General features: G+C 47.7%; 1 protein-coding gene across 5 annotated transcripts in view; it reads left to right on the top strand.

The window, feature by feature from the left end:
• Positions 1-455: 455 nt before the first annotated feature.
• Cdin1 (CDAN1 interacting nuclease 1) overlaps positions 456-14,654 on the top strand; it is a 210,017-nt gene continuing 195,818 nt past the window's right edge. The window contains exon 1 of one of the 5 annotated variants that reach the window (XM_048331949.1): positions 456-632. In XM_048331949.1, coding sequence (XP_048187906.1) covers positions 532-632 — 101 coding nt within the window. In that variant the 5' untranslated portion in view covers positions 456-531. The remainder of the gene's footprint in view (positions 633-14,654) is intronic. The other 4 variants (XM_048331947.1, XM_048331945.1, XM_048331950.1 and 1 more) reach the window with 4 other exon arrangements.

Below are 14,654 nucleotides of genomic sequence, written 5' to 3'. Positions count from 1 at the left end.
GGCGGCTCCTCGACGGCGGCGCGGCGGGGGCGCGGCGGGGGTGAGGCGGGGGTGAGGCGGGCCCGCGGGGTGCACGGGGCGGGGGGGGGACCCCGGGGTCCCGGGCGGGCCTTCCGCGTGGGGGGGCGCCGCGGGCCCGCGGGGTGGGGTGGGGGGGCGCCGGGGCGGGCGTGGGGTGGGGGGCGTCGGGGCGGGCGTGGGGAGGGCCGGGCGCCGGGCGGGGGGCCGGGCGGGCCTGGCCGGGACCCGCCCCGCGCGGGCCTCCTCGGGGACGCGGCGTCTTCCGGGTTGGCTCGCCCTCGCCCGGCATGGCGGCCGCTGGCTTCAGCCGGCCCCCGTGCGGCTGCGCAGAACCCCCGGCGAGGGCGCGGAGGCGGGAGCCCGCCCCGCCGCGGAGCCGCCCGCGCGTCCCCGGCCCGCGCGTCCCCGGCCCGCGCGTCCGCCCGCGGGGGCGCTCGGGGGCAAAGGTCACGCCCCGGCCGCCCGTCCCGGCGCTCAGCCCCCGGCCCCGCCCCCCGCCCCAGGCCCGCCATGATCCTGACCAAAGCCCAGTACGAGGAGATCGCCCGGGGCCTGGTGTCCGTGCCGCCCACCCGCCAGAGCCTGCGGAAGCTGCGGCGGAGGTTCCCCAGGTGAGCGCGCGCCGCCCGGCCGGCGGGGCCCGGGCGAGGGCGGGGCCGGGGGCTCCCAGGTGCGTTCCCCAGGTGAGTGTGCACCGAGTGTGCAAGCCAGGGTCCCCCAGGTGCGTTCCCCAGGTGAGTGTGCACTGAGTGTGCAAGCCAGGGTCCCCAGGTGAGTGTGCACGCCAGGGTCCCCCAGGTGCGTTCCCCAGGTGAGTGTGCACTGAGTGTGCAAGCCAGGGTCCCCCAGGTGAGTGTGCACGCCAGGGTCCCCCAGGTGCGTTCCCCAGGTGAGTGTGCACTGAGTGTGCAAGCCAGGGTCCCCCAGGTGAGTGTGCACGCCAGGGTCCCCCAGGTGCGTTCCCCAGGTGAGTGTGCACTGAGTGTGCAAGCCAGGGTCCCCCAGGTGAGGGCGGGGCCAGGGTCCCCCAGGTGCGTTCCCCAGGTGAGTGCATGCCAGGATCCCCAGGTGCGTTCCCCAGGTGAGTGTGCACGCCAGGGTCCCCCAGGTGTGTTCCCCAGGTGAGTGTGCAAGCCAGGGTCCCCCAGGTGCGTTCCCCAGGTGAGTGTGCAAGCCAGGGTCCCCTAGGTGTGTTCCCCAGGTGAGTGTGCACGCCAGGGTTCCCCAGGTGAGTTCCCCAGGTGAGTGTGCAAGCCAGGATCCCCAGGTGCATTCCTCAGGTGAGGGCCGGGCCAGCGCGGGGGTTCCTCAGATGAGCGTGCATGCCGTGAGGTCCCAAGGGGAGCTCCTCTTTGAGTGTGCATGCCCCAGGTCCCGGGGGGAGCTCCCCGCTGAGTGTGCATGCCCCAGGTCCCGGGGGGGGAGCTCCCCGCTGAGTGTGCATGCCCCAGGTCCCGGGGTGAGCTCCCCGCCGAGTGTGCATGCCCCAGGTCGCGGGGGGAGCTCCCCAGGCGAGGGAACCGTGCGCCGCAGGAGGGCCAGGCATCTGGCAAGCGCTTGTGGGCTTTGAGCTGGGTGGGGAGCGGACCGTGGGTGCTTCCTCCCTGCCCTCGGGTTGGTGACAGATGTGGACCACGCGGGTCTCGGCCAAAGGAAAGGAAAGCGGGTCCTGGAGATTGAGGAGGGGGCGGAGGACCCACCCGCCCCCCTGTGGAGGGCAGGTTTACAGGCCTGACCCGGCTCTTGCCACCCACGGTGTGAACCGTGCAAGGCGATGACCCCGCACACTGGGGCCTCGGGTCCACTGTTGAATACCGGCCGCTTGAACAACCAGATCTGAACGTTTAACACACACACACACACACACACTCACTCCAGGTATATTTCATACCTCCTCCCCAAAACATGTCTCAGTGAGTTTTAGGGTCACTCACCTTCCTAAGATAGGAATCATGTAATCAAGATTCCTCCTCTTGGGCTGGGGATATGGCCTAGTGGCAAGAGTGCCTGCCTCGGATACACGAGGCCCTAGGTTCGATTCCCCAGCACCACATATACAGAAAACGGCCAGAAGCGGCGCTGTAGCTCAAGTGGCAGAGTGCTAGCCTTGAGCGGGAAGAAGCCAGGGACAGTGCTCAGGCCCTGAGTCCAAGACCCAGGACTGGCAAAAAAAAACAACAAAACAAAACAAAACAAAAAAAGATTCCTCCTCTTAAAGATGTAAACACATACCCACACATTCCATGAAGAACCAGTTGCCAATAACTTGGTTAATGTGGCTCTGCTCTCCTAAAAGTGTGGAGTGTTCTTGTTTTAAAAGTATAGAGGGTTTATTTGGGTCTGATTAAAAGCCAAATCCAGACTTGTGCCCTTGTGTGGCACTGTATACATTTAAGCTGTAGCCTACTGGGTTTAGCATGGTATCGAGGAAAGAAAAACGATTGCAAATAGCTGTCAAGACAAATTGAAGTGAAACCTGGCACTCTTTTTTTTTTCTTAAGTTTTTTAGATTGGGTTTCCTAGTCTATAAACTGGCCCTCTTTCCAATATTCAGATTTAATTTAGGGCAATATTTATCTGTTTAGAGCCCTTGGGGTTTTATCACACTTGCCAATAAGGCACACATTTGACGAATTGGAATTTAACTTTGTGTCATTAACTTTTGTTGACTTTACTTACGAGGAACGAAATGGGTCAAGGTTTGCCAAGGAAAAGGAAGATTTTTTTTTCTGATCTGATTTTTTTTGGAATGGGGCATACATTTTCTGCTCACATTATGTACATATGTTTCTGCTTTGTATTTGTCTCTTCTTATATATTTATTTTTTATAACAAATACATTGTGTGCCTCCATAAGAAGTAACCTCCTGGTACTGTGTCAGCCCTTGGAAAAGCCTCTGTCTGTGGGGACACCACACCCTCTTGCTTTTCTTTCACACTCTTCCCTCCCTTATTCATGCACCACCCAAATATATTTCCCACCTCCCAAAGAATAGCCAGTTTTCTTGGTATAGGCAGCTTTCTTTAGACAGGTCAAAATAATGTGCCAGAGGAATTAAAGAGCTACTTGGAGCTGGGGTCAGGCCATGCCCGCTATTCCAGCTACTCAGGAGGTGGAGCTAGGAGGATGACTGTGTCAGCCTTCGAGAAAGGAGGTCAGGAGACTCTGGAGCGATGTGTAGGGGGCACTCCTGTGATCCTTCGCCAAGAGAAAGACTCGAGATTCTTGGCACCTTCAAAGAAATGAAGACACCACACACAAATAACCTAGCAAAGCACAGAGTTTACTAGAAACAAGCACACGGTTGAGGGAAATGTAGTTAAGAAATTGTTTTCTAGGAATTGGGGTACAGGAGAGTTCAAGGTCATGACGGTGGGTGGTGATAGGGAAATGAGGACCCATGACTCGATCGGCTTTTGGAAGAGGTGTGGGCACGCTACACGGTTGCCACTCGTGGTTTTAAGTGTCTGTGTGAGGTGCAGCATGTAGGACGGTTGTGCAAAGGCCAGGCTAGGAGCACACCTGGTTCCACTCTTGAGGAGCCTCCGTGTGGCTGGAAGTTGTTGGAAGTTTCTATGTCCATTATCCAGAAGCCCTCACTGCAAACTGACCACAAATTACCCCTAAGGAGGAGTGGCCCTGGAGGTAGCCGAGAGCCGATGGGACTCATGGATGTCTCCTGGGGCGTGAGGAGGAGAGCTTTCTTTTCCTCCTAGCTAACAGGCCCCAATCCCCCTTGGTTCTGTTGAGATGGAATTGTGTGGGCCTTTCTCCCTGGGCTGGCTTGGAACCATGGTCACCCCAGTCTCAGCACCCCGCTTAGCTGAAATGGTGGGGTCTTGCCACCACGCCTAGAAGGTGTCTTGTGAACGATTGTGTCCAGGCTAGCCTTGGACCACTGTCCTCCTCATCTCAGCCTCCCAGGTTGCTGGGATTACAGGCGCGAGCCAAGGAGAATTGGTCGCTGCTGGTCTTTTTTGTTATCACCATCTCTCCTCCTCTAGTGGGAAGAGCTTTCTCCCCAACATATTGTGAACACTATTTTACAAAACCATCTTTGAATTTAAGTAACCAATGGCGTCATATTCTAGATATATCATCCAACTCCTTATTGTTGCACTCAAAGATTTTTTTAAAAAATAATTTTTACACAGTCCTAATGTCAAGCCTGCTTATTTTCCTTATTAAGCCCAGGATTTGAAAGTGACTATGTCATAAGTGTACTCAACCCTATTGGCTTCCACATTCCTTTGTACTCTAAACAAGTATTAAAGATCCCAAAAGAACTTTGGTTTATGGGAGTTATATCTACTCCAATATAAATATGACCTGAGAAATTAAGAAATGGGTACTTACTAGTTTATTTTAAAAGTTAGTAAGTTTCCTTATACATATATGGAGAATAGTAGTACTTTGAAAAAGTGAGAGGAGAATTTTGCCGGTTAATACCTCCTTCCATGAAGGAATTCACTTGCTTTAGACTTGAATCTGTTGCCACGTGTTGCTATTTGTCTGGAACTGGAACCGTGGTACCTGAGGCTTTCGCCCCTTGGCTGGCGGTCTGCCAGCGGAGCCACACTGCCAACCTCGACATGTTCTTTAATAAGAGTGAAGAAGTTCCAGCCTCGTGAAGTTGGGAAAGGGAACAGTAATTTAGTAGGATTTTTAGATAGTTTGGGGGAAGTTTTGAATATTTTTGTTATTATGGAAATCCTACAAATCCAGCCCCCTCCTTGGGAAACTGGGGTTCACACTTGGCCTCACACTCAGGCAGGTGCTCTGCTGCGCAATTCATTCCACTGTCCTTGTTTTGTATTGGTTCTTTCTGAGTCAGGGTCTTGCTTTATGCCTGGGCTGGCCCGGATTCCCATCCTTCTCTTTGTGTTTCCCCCGCATCTCTGGGGTGATAGGCTCTAGGAGTCCTGCCCGTCCCTTTTGCTTCCCCATAGCTTGTGCCAACTCACACAGTGTTGGCTCTGATGGCCCCCCCCTCCCTCCCTCCCTTTCTTCCTCCCTCTCTCTGTAGTAAATATATATATATATATATATATATTTTTTCTCACACATAATAGATATATGTGTGTGTGTGTTTTCTATACTTTTGATAAGGTGTGGCAGACCCAAGTTCTAAATAATGAGTGAGAATGGCTTATAAAGGATGAAAAAGTCTTTTATTGAACTAGCAATTCTATTTGTGGTTTTGCTAAAGAAATAAAGTTAATTTACTACATATAATATATACATATATTATACATATACATACGTATTACATATATGTATATATATTTATTTATATTTAGCCCAGGCTGGCCTTAAACTTTGTAACCTTGATGCCTGCTTCCCAAGTAGCAAGGATGATAGGCTTCAGCTAGCCTGCCCAGCCACATGTGGTATTGTCTTAAACACTAATTGTAGTGTGAAATCTGCAACTTTACCCAGGAACTTTTCCACAAAATGACATTGTAGTCTGTTGAACTTGGCCTCTTTCATCATGCATTGTTCATTTGAAGATGTTGGTTATGAACCATACCAATTTTCAAATGTCACCTTTCATTATTCAGTATCAAAAAAAATGACATTTGTTAATAGTCACACTGATTTCCTCAGAAGTCTGTAAGATTTGCAGCTGTCAAGTTTATGGGGATGGATATTAGCTTTCCAATATTTGAATTTCCCTTGAAAGCTCAAATTCTATCATTGGCAACAAATGCTGTTAGTTGTTTTCCTTGAGATGACAGGCTCATGTCATTTATTTCCGAGAAAATGTCTGCCAGATACCCAAATCTGAATAATCGTACTTTGTTCATTGTTCATTCAAGTAGGGATGTGTGGCATGGAAAATCTTGCTCCGCTCCCAGACAATCCACCCCGCAGGCGCATTCACGACACCCGCGTGCAACACACCGGCGCTGTGCTTGCTGGTCACTTATTTTGTCATACAGACTTAGGAGGAGAGGAGGATGTAATTCGTGAGTGGTCTTAATTAGAGACATGTCTTTTTCCAGGTATGTGTGAAGGTGAAAAATACAATGACTGTGAATTCGGTTATGGTTCCCTGGCCTTGATTTATTGTCAGGAGTTGGAAGTCTTACCCAGTACAAGGAAAAAAGCAAATAATGTCTTACAATAGTTTTGGCCTGGTAGACCTGAAAGTGTCCCAGGCTCCAGGAGTCCATTGACCACACATTGACAGCCCTTTGATAAAGGTTTATAGGGATTAAAATACTTTAAAATTGTTATTGTAAAGGTGATGTTCAGAGCAGTTACAGAGTCAAGTAAGTGTACGTTTGTTTTTGGACAGTGTCACCTTTTTCCTTGCTCTCTCCCAGATTTTCCTTCCCTTCCTCGCCCACAAGTTGTATAGATCATTTTCAACATAGTGTTCAGTGTGTACTATGGATATTTAGGTTTTAAAGGATCTTGGTGTGTATTGACAAGTTGCTCTCAAAAAGACTGTGCTAATCCTGGTATCAGCAGAGTACGGTGAATCTGTTCCTGCAACTTAAAAAAAATATATAATACGTTGTACATTATTCCAAATATTTTTGAAGATTTAATTTTCTTCTAGAATTATCAGGACACCTTGGTGTCTTTTGCCTAATTTTTCTGTTGGCATATTGGCACTTACTGTGAATTGATTTGTCTATAATATTTATTGATCTGCTTGGCCTGCTCATGTGAAGAATGTTGATTGCTCATAGGTCATACCAGTTACAAATCAGTTTGCTTTTAAACACCCTTTTGTTTTTTTTCTTTATGCTCAAGAAGTCCTTTTCTTTCCTAATATGAAAAATTCTTCTGCCTAATTTCTTTCCCGTACTCTTCATGATCTTCTTATTCTTTTTTTTTTTTTTTTGGCCAGTTCTGGGCCTTGAACTCAGGGCCTGAGCACTGTCCCTGGCTTCCTTTTGGTCAAGGCTAGCACTCTGCCACTTGAGCCACAGCACTACTTCTGGCTTTTCTGTGTATGTGGTGCTGAGGAATCAAACCCAGGGCTTCATGCGTGCTAGGCAAGCACTCTACTGCTAAGCCACATTCCCAGCCCAATCTTTTTATTTTTTATTCTATCTGGATTAGTTTTTTTCCTCAATTCTGTGGCTTCTGAGTACATCTTGCCTTCCCATGGCTGCTTTGTGTTCACTTTGTCTTCCCAAGTCATGACTAAAGAGCTGGAGATCTCACGTAGTCATAGGGCATTGTCAGATGTTGGCCCAAATGTTGAAAAACCAATACTTGATATATAATGGCATTTTAAAACCTATATTCACTAGTCTTTCAGAATTATGATTGAGCACTGAAATGTATAATACTCTAGGGCTTGGCTTACTTAATTAAAATACTATTCCTGTTCGCTTTGTTTCTCTCAATTTGTGGTCAGTTTTCTACACTTTTGATAATGTGTGGTGGACCTGAGTTCCCGAATAATGAGCGAGATGGCTCATAAAGGATCCCAAAGTCTTTTATTGAACTAGCAATACTATTTGTGGTTTTGCCATAGAAATAGAGTTAAATAGTGGTATTCATATATTCAGCAAGGATAGCTGGGCGTAGTTCATTATAGATTGTTAGGTGGCAGTGTCTAAGAAGAGAATATTATTTTGTGTATCTTCTTTATTAATCTTTTATGCTGATGGTGGTGTGTGTGTGTGCACACGCGCATGTGCGTATACTGCTCGTGAGATTTAAACTCTGAGCCTAGGTGCTGAGCTTTTAGCCCAAGGCTAGCACTCTACTACTTAAGCCACAGCTCCACTTTTGGCTTTGTAGTGATTCACTGGAGATAAGAATCTCATGGATTTTCCTACTTGATCTTCAGATCTCAGCCTCCTGAGTAGCTATGGTTATTAGGTGTGAGCCCCCAGTGCCTAGCTCTATGATAGGATTCTTTTGTTACATAAGATGGTAATTTTGTTGCTACATTGTAGTTTAACTAGAAAAGTGTTATGATAGATTATTTTGTTAATGGATTGATGGCCCTTTTGCTTTGCAAAAGACGCGCCTGCTTTTGATTGGATATTTGTGCTGCTTTGGATTTGTGTAATAGCAAAAGTCAGTTGAATATCAATTCCTGTGAAGGAGTATTTGAAAGACATCTTCCGATAGGGTTATTCTGAGATGAAGCCATTGCTGGTTATATTTCTTATTCGTTCTGGGATTTTTTTTTATGTTGCTAGAATATTGCTTTTATTTTAAAAATCTATGTTTAGCCACCATACTTGGGTTTTCTAAGTGATAACCCATTGTAGGTAGAATGGTTGCTTGTAAAGAAAAAGAAATAAGGAAGATTGTTTCCTTAGGAGGAAAGATCTATAGAAGACAATGATATTTTATCATTTAGCATTCAACAAATGTGGACTAAACTTACTATTATGGTTTTATTGCATATTTTGTACAGTTTTCTTAATTGGTTTTGACTTGTCCTCAATAGTTACATATAAGGTCTTTTGTGGAGTACTTGTGAAAATTGATTTTAATATATATAATGAAAATCTTATAGGAAATGGGAAAATAATGAATTTTCTTTTGCTTGAATTGAAAGGAGAAATTTTCAGATGTTTGATTCCAGAGGTCTTTTCCTTTCCTCTTCCTGCAGACAAGTTGCTTTTGCAGTGAGTTGGCTCCCAGTGAGCACAAGAATGCTTTCCTCTCAAAGAGAACGCTACGTTTCCTTGGGGATAGAACTGACATCTTGACACAGGCCATCGTTGGGCCCATGGGCTTAGACCAGAGTGGAACAGTCTGTGCCCAAGTGTTTAAGATGGTGCGTGCTGGTCACAAATGCAACCCTTTCCTGTAGGTCCTTGGCATTTGAACCCAGGGCCTTGTGCTTGCTAGCCAGGTGTTCTCCCACCCTGCCTCCAGCCCCTCTTTCTACACTTGGAAGCAAGAGGAACATGTTTAGGAGTAGTTAATCCTTCCTATCAGCTCTGGGTGTAGGGGAAGTCGAATTCTTCCCTCCTATCAAGGAACACTTCCGTGGTTTTCCACATATACTTTCAGTTCTGTTGCTAGACTGTGGATTCTTTCTGGTATAGGTTAGACAGACAAATAGATGTTTTGCTGTCAAACTGTGACCCACTAAGTACCTGGAGTCTTATTGAGGTAACAGGGCTCTAATTCTCTATCCTAAGCAGAATGTGAACATTTCTCAGGTCTTCATTTTTAATGTGTCTGAAATAATTGCCACTCAGTGATTCAGCCATTAATAGTGTTTGAAACGGTTAAACTTCAAGTAATCTTAAGATGAGAGGATGAGTATTTTAAGAAAAGTGATTCAAGTAGTAGAAAACCATGTCTTTTGATACTGTTGTTCAGTCAAATACACAAGTACTGTACTAAGTCTTTTCCTGACCAAATGCTGGCTCTTGAGAGTTGGTAATTCTGTTTTTCTGAGGTTGTCCTGGGAGCAGCAAGCATACCACGGCTGAGACTTGGAATACCTGGTGCTGTCACTGCTCCTTTCCCTTCTACTTTAATTTATTTTTATAGTAGTTAGCCATGGCTAAGAGTTGGCCTTTGCTCTAGTCATAACTAAGAAGGGACAAACTACTCACTGTAATCTTCTGATGTAGGGAATAGGCGGCATAGTAAACTCTAGGGGTTTCCAAGGGTTCTCATTTAACACCGTGGAAGCTCCTCAGGTCCTCTGCTAGCATAATGCAATCTGCTGACCTGTGGGATGCAGCTGTTTGCCTAAGTTGGCTCATCAGCCAATTGGCTTGCTGCTGCTTGACATCACCTAGCAGCGTGGAGGATTCTGATTGGCACAGTGCACATGCATGAATCACCGTTGGTCATGGATGTTTGTGGTCACTCTCAAATCACTGGAGCTGGGTTTGTTTGATTAGGGATGCTCTGGATGAGTAGGGATGAGCTAGAACACTCATGCCTGCTGCATACCATGGTTTCCTGTGAATCTGTGGTGTCTGCCAGGGTATCTCAGGCTCTTCCAGTTGGCCTTATTTGTTGGTGGCATGGGGGGGGGGGGGCGGCGGGCAAGGAATCATGAAAGTGTGCCTTCTTGCATCTGCATGTGGAATTAGACTGGCAGTTTTTTTTTTTTTATTTTCAATTTTCCTTTCTGTCTACATGACTCCCAAGCTGATAACATCTTTTGCTTAAGGTAAATTACACTGCTATTTGTTTTTGCTGATAATATTGGTAGAGAAAGCTAATAAAATTTGAAATTAACTTACACTTCAAGCTCCATTTAGCTAAGATGGTAAATGGGCTGGGGATAGGAGACAGACACTTTGTTGTATAACATGAAATATCCCAGACTCTTACTGCCTATGTGTCACAGACAGCTCACAAACCTCGTATCCTAACAGATAAAGTGAAATTGTCTAGGTTCATGTTTTTGGAGGCTGACTAATATCTACAGATTAAAATGGACCACGGCTCCTCCGCACATGCACGGCACTTTGGGTCGTCCGCGCAGGCAGATCCTAAGGGCTGCTGCTCGGGTGTGCAGATCTACCCTTGGTTCATGTTCCGTGACCTAGGCAGAGCCGGAGCTGGGTCCAGGGAGCGGTTAGAGATCACCTTGCTGTCCAGTCCTTGTGGTGTGCTCACCGCGGCCTCCATGAGTGACGTCCCCCCTGTGCCGTGGCTCCCCCGTGGCGTGGCCCAAGTCCTGTGTCTCCACAGCTCTCCGCCCAGCCCATGCTCTGCTGCTGGAGGACCCCCCGCCCCCCCCGGGCTGGGCAGGCATCAAGGACGGGGGCACAGTGCAGCTGGCGGGGCGGAGCCCGGGGACTGCCCCAGTGGTCGGGGGCACTCAGTGTGCCAGCCCCCATGGCTGGGCAGGGGAGGGGCAGGACGAGCCGCACGGCTCCCCAGCTCTGCGCTTGACTTGCTGCGCATTGCTTCGGTGCTTTGTGTGGGCGTTGCTGGAGGTGTAATTCAGGGCCCCACTCCTGCTGGGCACCTGCGCTCTACTACTCCCTCCATTTTATTTTGTTTCTTTCGTAGACAGAGTTTGGTTGCCCTGCCTCATGGTCCTCCTCTCTGTGTCCACCCCCCCCCCCCCCACGCAGCTGGGATGACAGCTGTGACCACCATGCTCAGCTTGGCGCTTGCCAGCAGATCTTGCGAGCTTTTGCCCGGGGCCGGTCTTGAATTGCAGTCCTCCCACACCTCTGCCTCCAGAGTAGCTGCTGATGTTTTATTTTTTAAAGAAAAACATCCCAAGTTTTCAATGTGTTTGAAATTTTAAGACACTGTGTGGGCCAACATTTTTCTGGCCAAACAGAACAAGTCTGTGGGCTGAATTTGGCCAGGAGCCGCTGGGGACTGGAGCCGTGTCTTTCCAGCTCAGAGTTTGCCGAGAAGATTTCCTCCGAGCATGGTTTCCAGATTCTACGTGCCACAGCCTCGCGTTGAATGGACCCCCACCCCAACCCAGGGGGAGGGCATCCGCACCAGAGACGTCGGCAGATGGAGCAAGCCCTGGCTCCCCTTTGCCCAGCCCCTGCCCACACCCACCCGCAGGCAGTTAGTTGGTGAGACGCAGATGCACCGCCATCACTTAGGACTCGTGCAGCTCCCTGTGGGGGCCCATGGCGTGCGTTACCCAGCCCTATCAGCCCCAGTTAGGACAGCGTTCTTCCTGAAAGGGGTGGCACAGGCGGAGGGCACAGGCATCTCTAGCTCTGCCCCATCGATGCGTGGAGTATTTCTGCGGGCAGTGGGCTTTCTCCTTCGTTTTCCTTGACTCAGTTAGCGTGGGAAGCCGATGCCCACACCCTAGCAGTGGGGAGACGGAATATTACAACCCATTCCACAGTAGACATTCCACTGAGCTCACACAAAGAAAATGCCGCTTGTTCTGCTCTGAGGGGTTATTTCATTTATTTAGTTACAGTGTTTTTCGATGGTAGTGGGGTTTAAACTCAAGTTTCTTGTTTGCTCGTCCACCACTCTGCTGCTCGAGCCAGGCCTATAGCTTCTTGCTTGGGTTATTTACAGTTATTTACAGCTGTTTACGTTCATACTGCACCTGGCCTTTTCTGTTGAAATTGAGTCTCACAGTCCCTCTTTCCCAGCTGGCTTTGAACCTCAGTCTTCCTGATCTCAGCCTCTGGCATACCTGGAATGACAGGCTCATGATAAACAGAGTGGAAAGGGAAGAAGAGAGGGGCTTCTCTTCGTATGTGTACTAGTTGAGATGGGGTCTCATGAACTCACTACCCAAACTAGCTTTGAATGTGATCCCTCTAATCTCTGCCTCTTGAGTAGCTCGGATTACAAATGCGAGCCACTGGCACCTGGCTGCTTGTTTTATTTTTTAAAGTCAGATACACATGGCTCATTTAGGAAAAGTAATCCTTTTCAAAACAGATTAATCAGCTAAGTTTAGGGACATTACAGCATTTCTGTAGGGATTTGGAAATGTACCAGCAGTAAACCCAGGATTTATCACATCAGAAATTACAGAACCCTTAAGCTTAGGTGATACGTTTTCAACTGCCAGTTACTCCATCATAAAAAAGACATTTCAGTAATTATAGTGAAAAACATCAGGGAATGCAGTCTTCCAGTAAATGTGTGGGTTCAGGTGTGTGTCTCTTAGAGATTTTTAGAGGATTTTTGAGGATTTTTGGTGATTATGATGGGGAGTCTTAATTTTACTGTTTAATATAGGTATTAATCCAACCTGAAGAATGAGTAAGATAGTTCGTCATGGTAGTACAGGCTGCAGGAACTGTGCGGCCGCATACTGGTGAATTGGGCAAGCCCCTTCTCTGCTTCCCTTCCTGCTCTGTTTATCAGAGAGACACTGTCACACTGAGTTCTAGGTCAAAGGGTACTTCACTTGAAGTGTTCAGTCCAGTTTGGAATAAAAGCATTACATCGGGTTAGGGATCTTTGCACTTTAAAAAAAAACACTTAAAAATTTGAGTGACACTGACAAAACATTGCCTGTGGCCAAAGACTGTGAAAGTTGGTCACAATTACTCTATAGATTGTATTTTGGGAGACAGTTATTTGCCTTCCACTCTCCCAAAGTGTGGAAATAAAACTTGGTTAGTTTTCTTTCATCTGTTAGAGGTGTGTAAGGAGTCTAGATTTGGCATGCTGTCATGGAAAATATTTTATTCATGGGATAGCTTTCTGGACAATTGTATTCTGCATCGTATTACAATGGCACAATAAATTGCTGAATATACTGTCTGCTGAATATGACTTTACCATGAAAAATTTGATGCATAGCATAGGAAAGGTTGGAATATATCAACCTTTCCTGACAAGGGACTTTGAATCTTGACCTAATACAGGTGACCTTTGTGCGCAATAAAAGCGAGCTTAATCTTGATGCTAAGGTTGAGGTGAGGGGCAGGGGTTTGGTGGAGCTTGCACTGTGCGGGTGCTACCCACCCCGTCTAGCCGGCTGCTGGCTAAATGGGATGTTTTTTCTTTGATATTTTTTCCAAAAGCATGTCTCAAAGCCGCTCGTTCATAGCAAGCTGTTTGGTGCCTTAGCACCGCCCCGTTTGCCCGTATCTCCGCTCTATGATGTGTTGTGCTAAGTTCGTCCATTTTCGTGAAGTTCTGGGTAAAGGCTGTGAGTGTGCCGCTATCGTCTGTTCCATAGATGAGCTGCAGCTGAAAAGCGCTCGGTGGCTCATAGGAGAGACGCTGACACGAAGACGCTTGGAGCTGAACATGTGTGTTCTTTTAATAGGTTTTTTTCTTTGACAAGTTGAACTTTTGTCATCGAAAGTTTGTAACTGTCAGAGGAATTTTTAAGTGGCTTGTGCCTTTATGTAGATTATAAATAAGAGAACTCACATGAATTACTGTTTTACGAGGCTGAGGTGGTTTAGAGACTGGTAATTCCCTTGGAATTTCCTTTTAAGTGCACTGGCCAACCCACTGGCTTTACAATATAATACTGCATATGAAAGAACGATAGAGAATATTTGTAAGGTTTTGCCAGCTGTTCCCAGAAGGGAGATTGTCTTAACATAAATTTCGCAGTCAGACCCCTCACCATTAAATACCTGGACTATTTTGTCATAAATAAAATTATAGCCTAGGAAACATTAGGAAGACCCTGTAGGGTTACAGTATCTGAACACCCATCAGATATCCTGCTCAAATAATTGGTTAAAACAACAAATACTAGAGCAGAGTGTTAGAGACTCTGATGGCAAGAGCTTCTGTTTTAATCGAGCCTGCAAAATAGATTCGCTGCTACTGATCTGTTCTGAAGCCGAGGTCTGATGATTGGAGTGGCAGGAAACCGGGCTTTCAGGACGTAAGGAGTTGACGAGGCCATCCATCATTGGCTTGCACACGCAGACACGCGGGCCGTGTGCGCGCAGGCCTGTGATTTAGTGAATGCTCCCACACCAGGGAAGACGTCGCTGTCCTTGAGGGCGAGAGCCGGGCGTCTCTGCGAAGGCCCTCTGACGGCTCGTCACCAGTAACTGGCCTGTCACAGTCCGCGAGGCCCACCGACCAGCACCCACCAGTATATTAAATGCATTTTTAATATCTGCTTCAGTAGATTTAATGAAGAAAATTTAGTTTCCATACTCCAGGCCCTGCTTCTTCCTCCAGTGTTGGGAAGCATGAAGTCTTGCTTCCGACACAAAGGAGGACCACTACGCCCACCGACCGCGGG

This window comes from Perognathus longimembris, chromosome 23 (assembly GCF_023159225.1).
Source record: "Perognathus longimembris pacificus isolate PPM17 chromosome 23, ASM2315922v1, whole genome shotgun sequence".
In the NCBI taxonomy this organism is placed as follows: Eukaryota; Metazoa; Chordata; class Mammalia; order Rodentia; family Heteromyidae; genus Perognathus; species Perognathus longimembris.
This window is presented reverse-complemented; position numbering and strand designations above follow the sequence as displayed.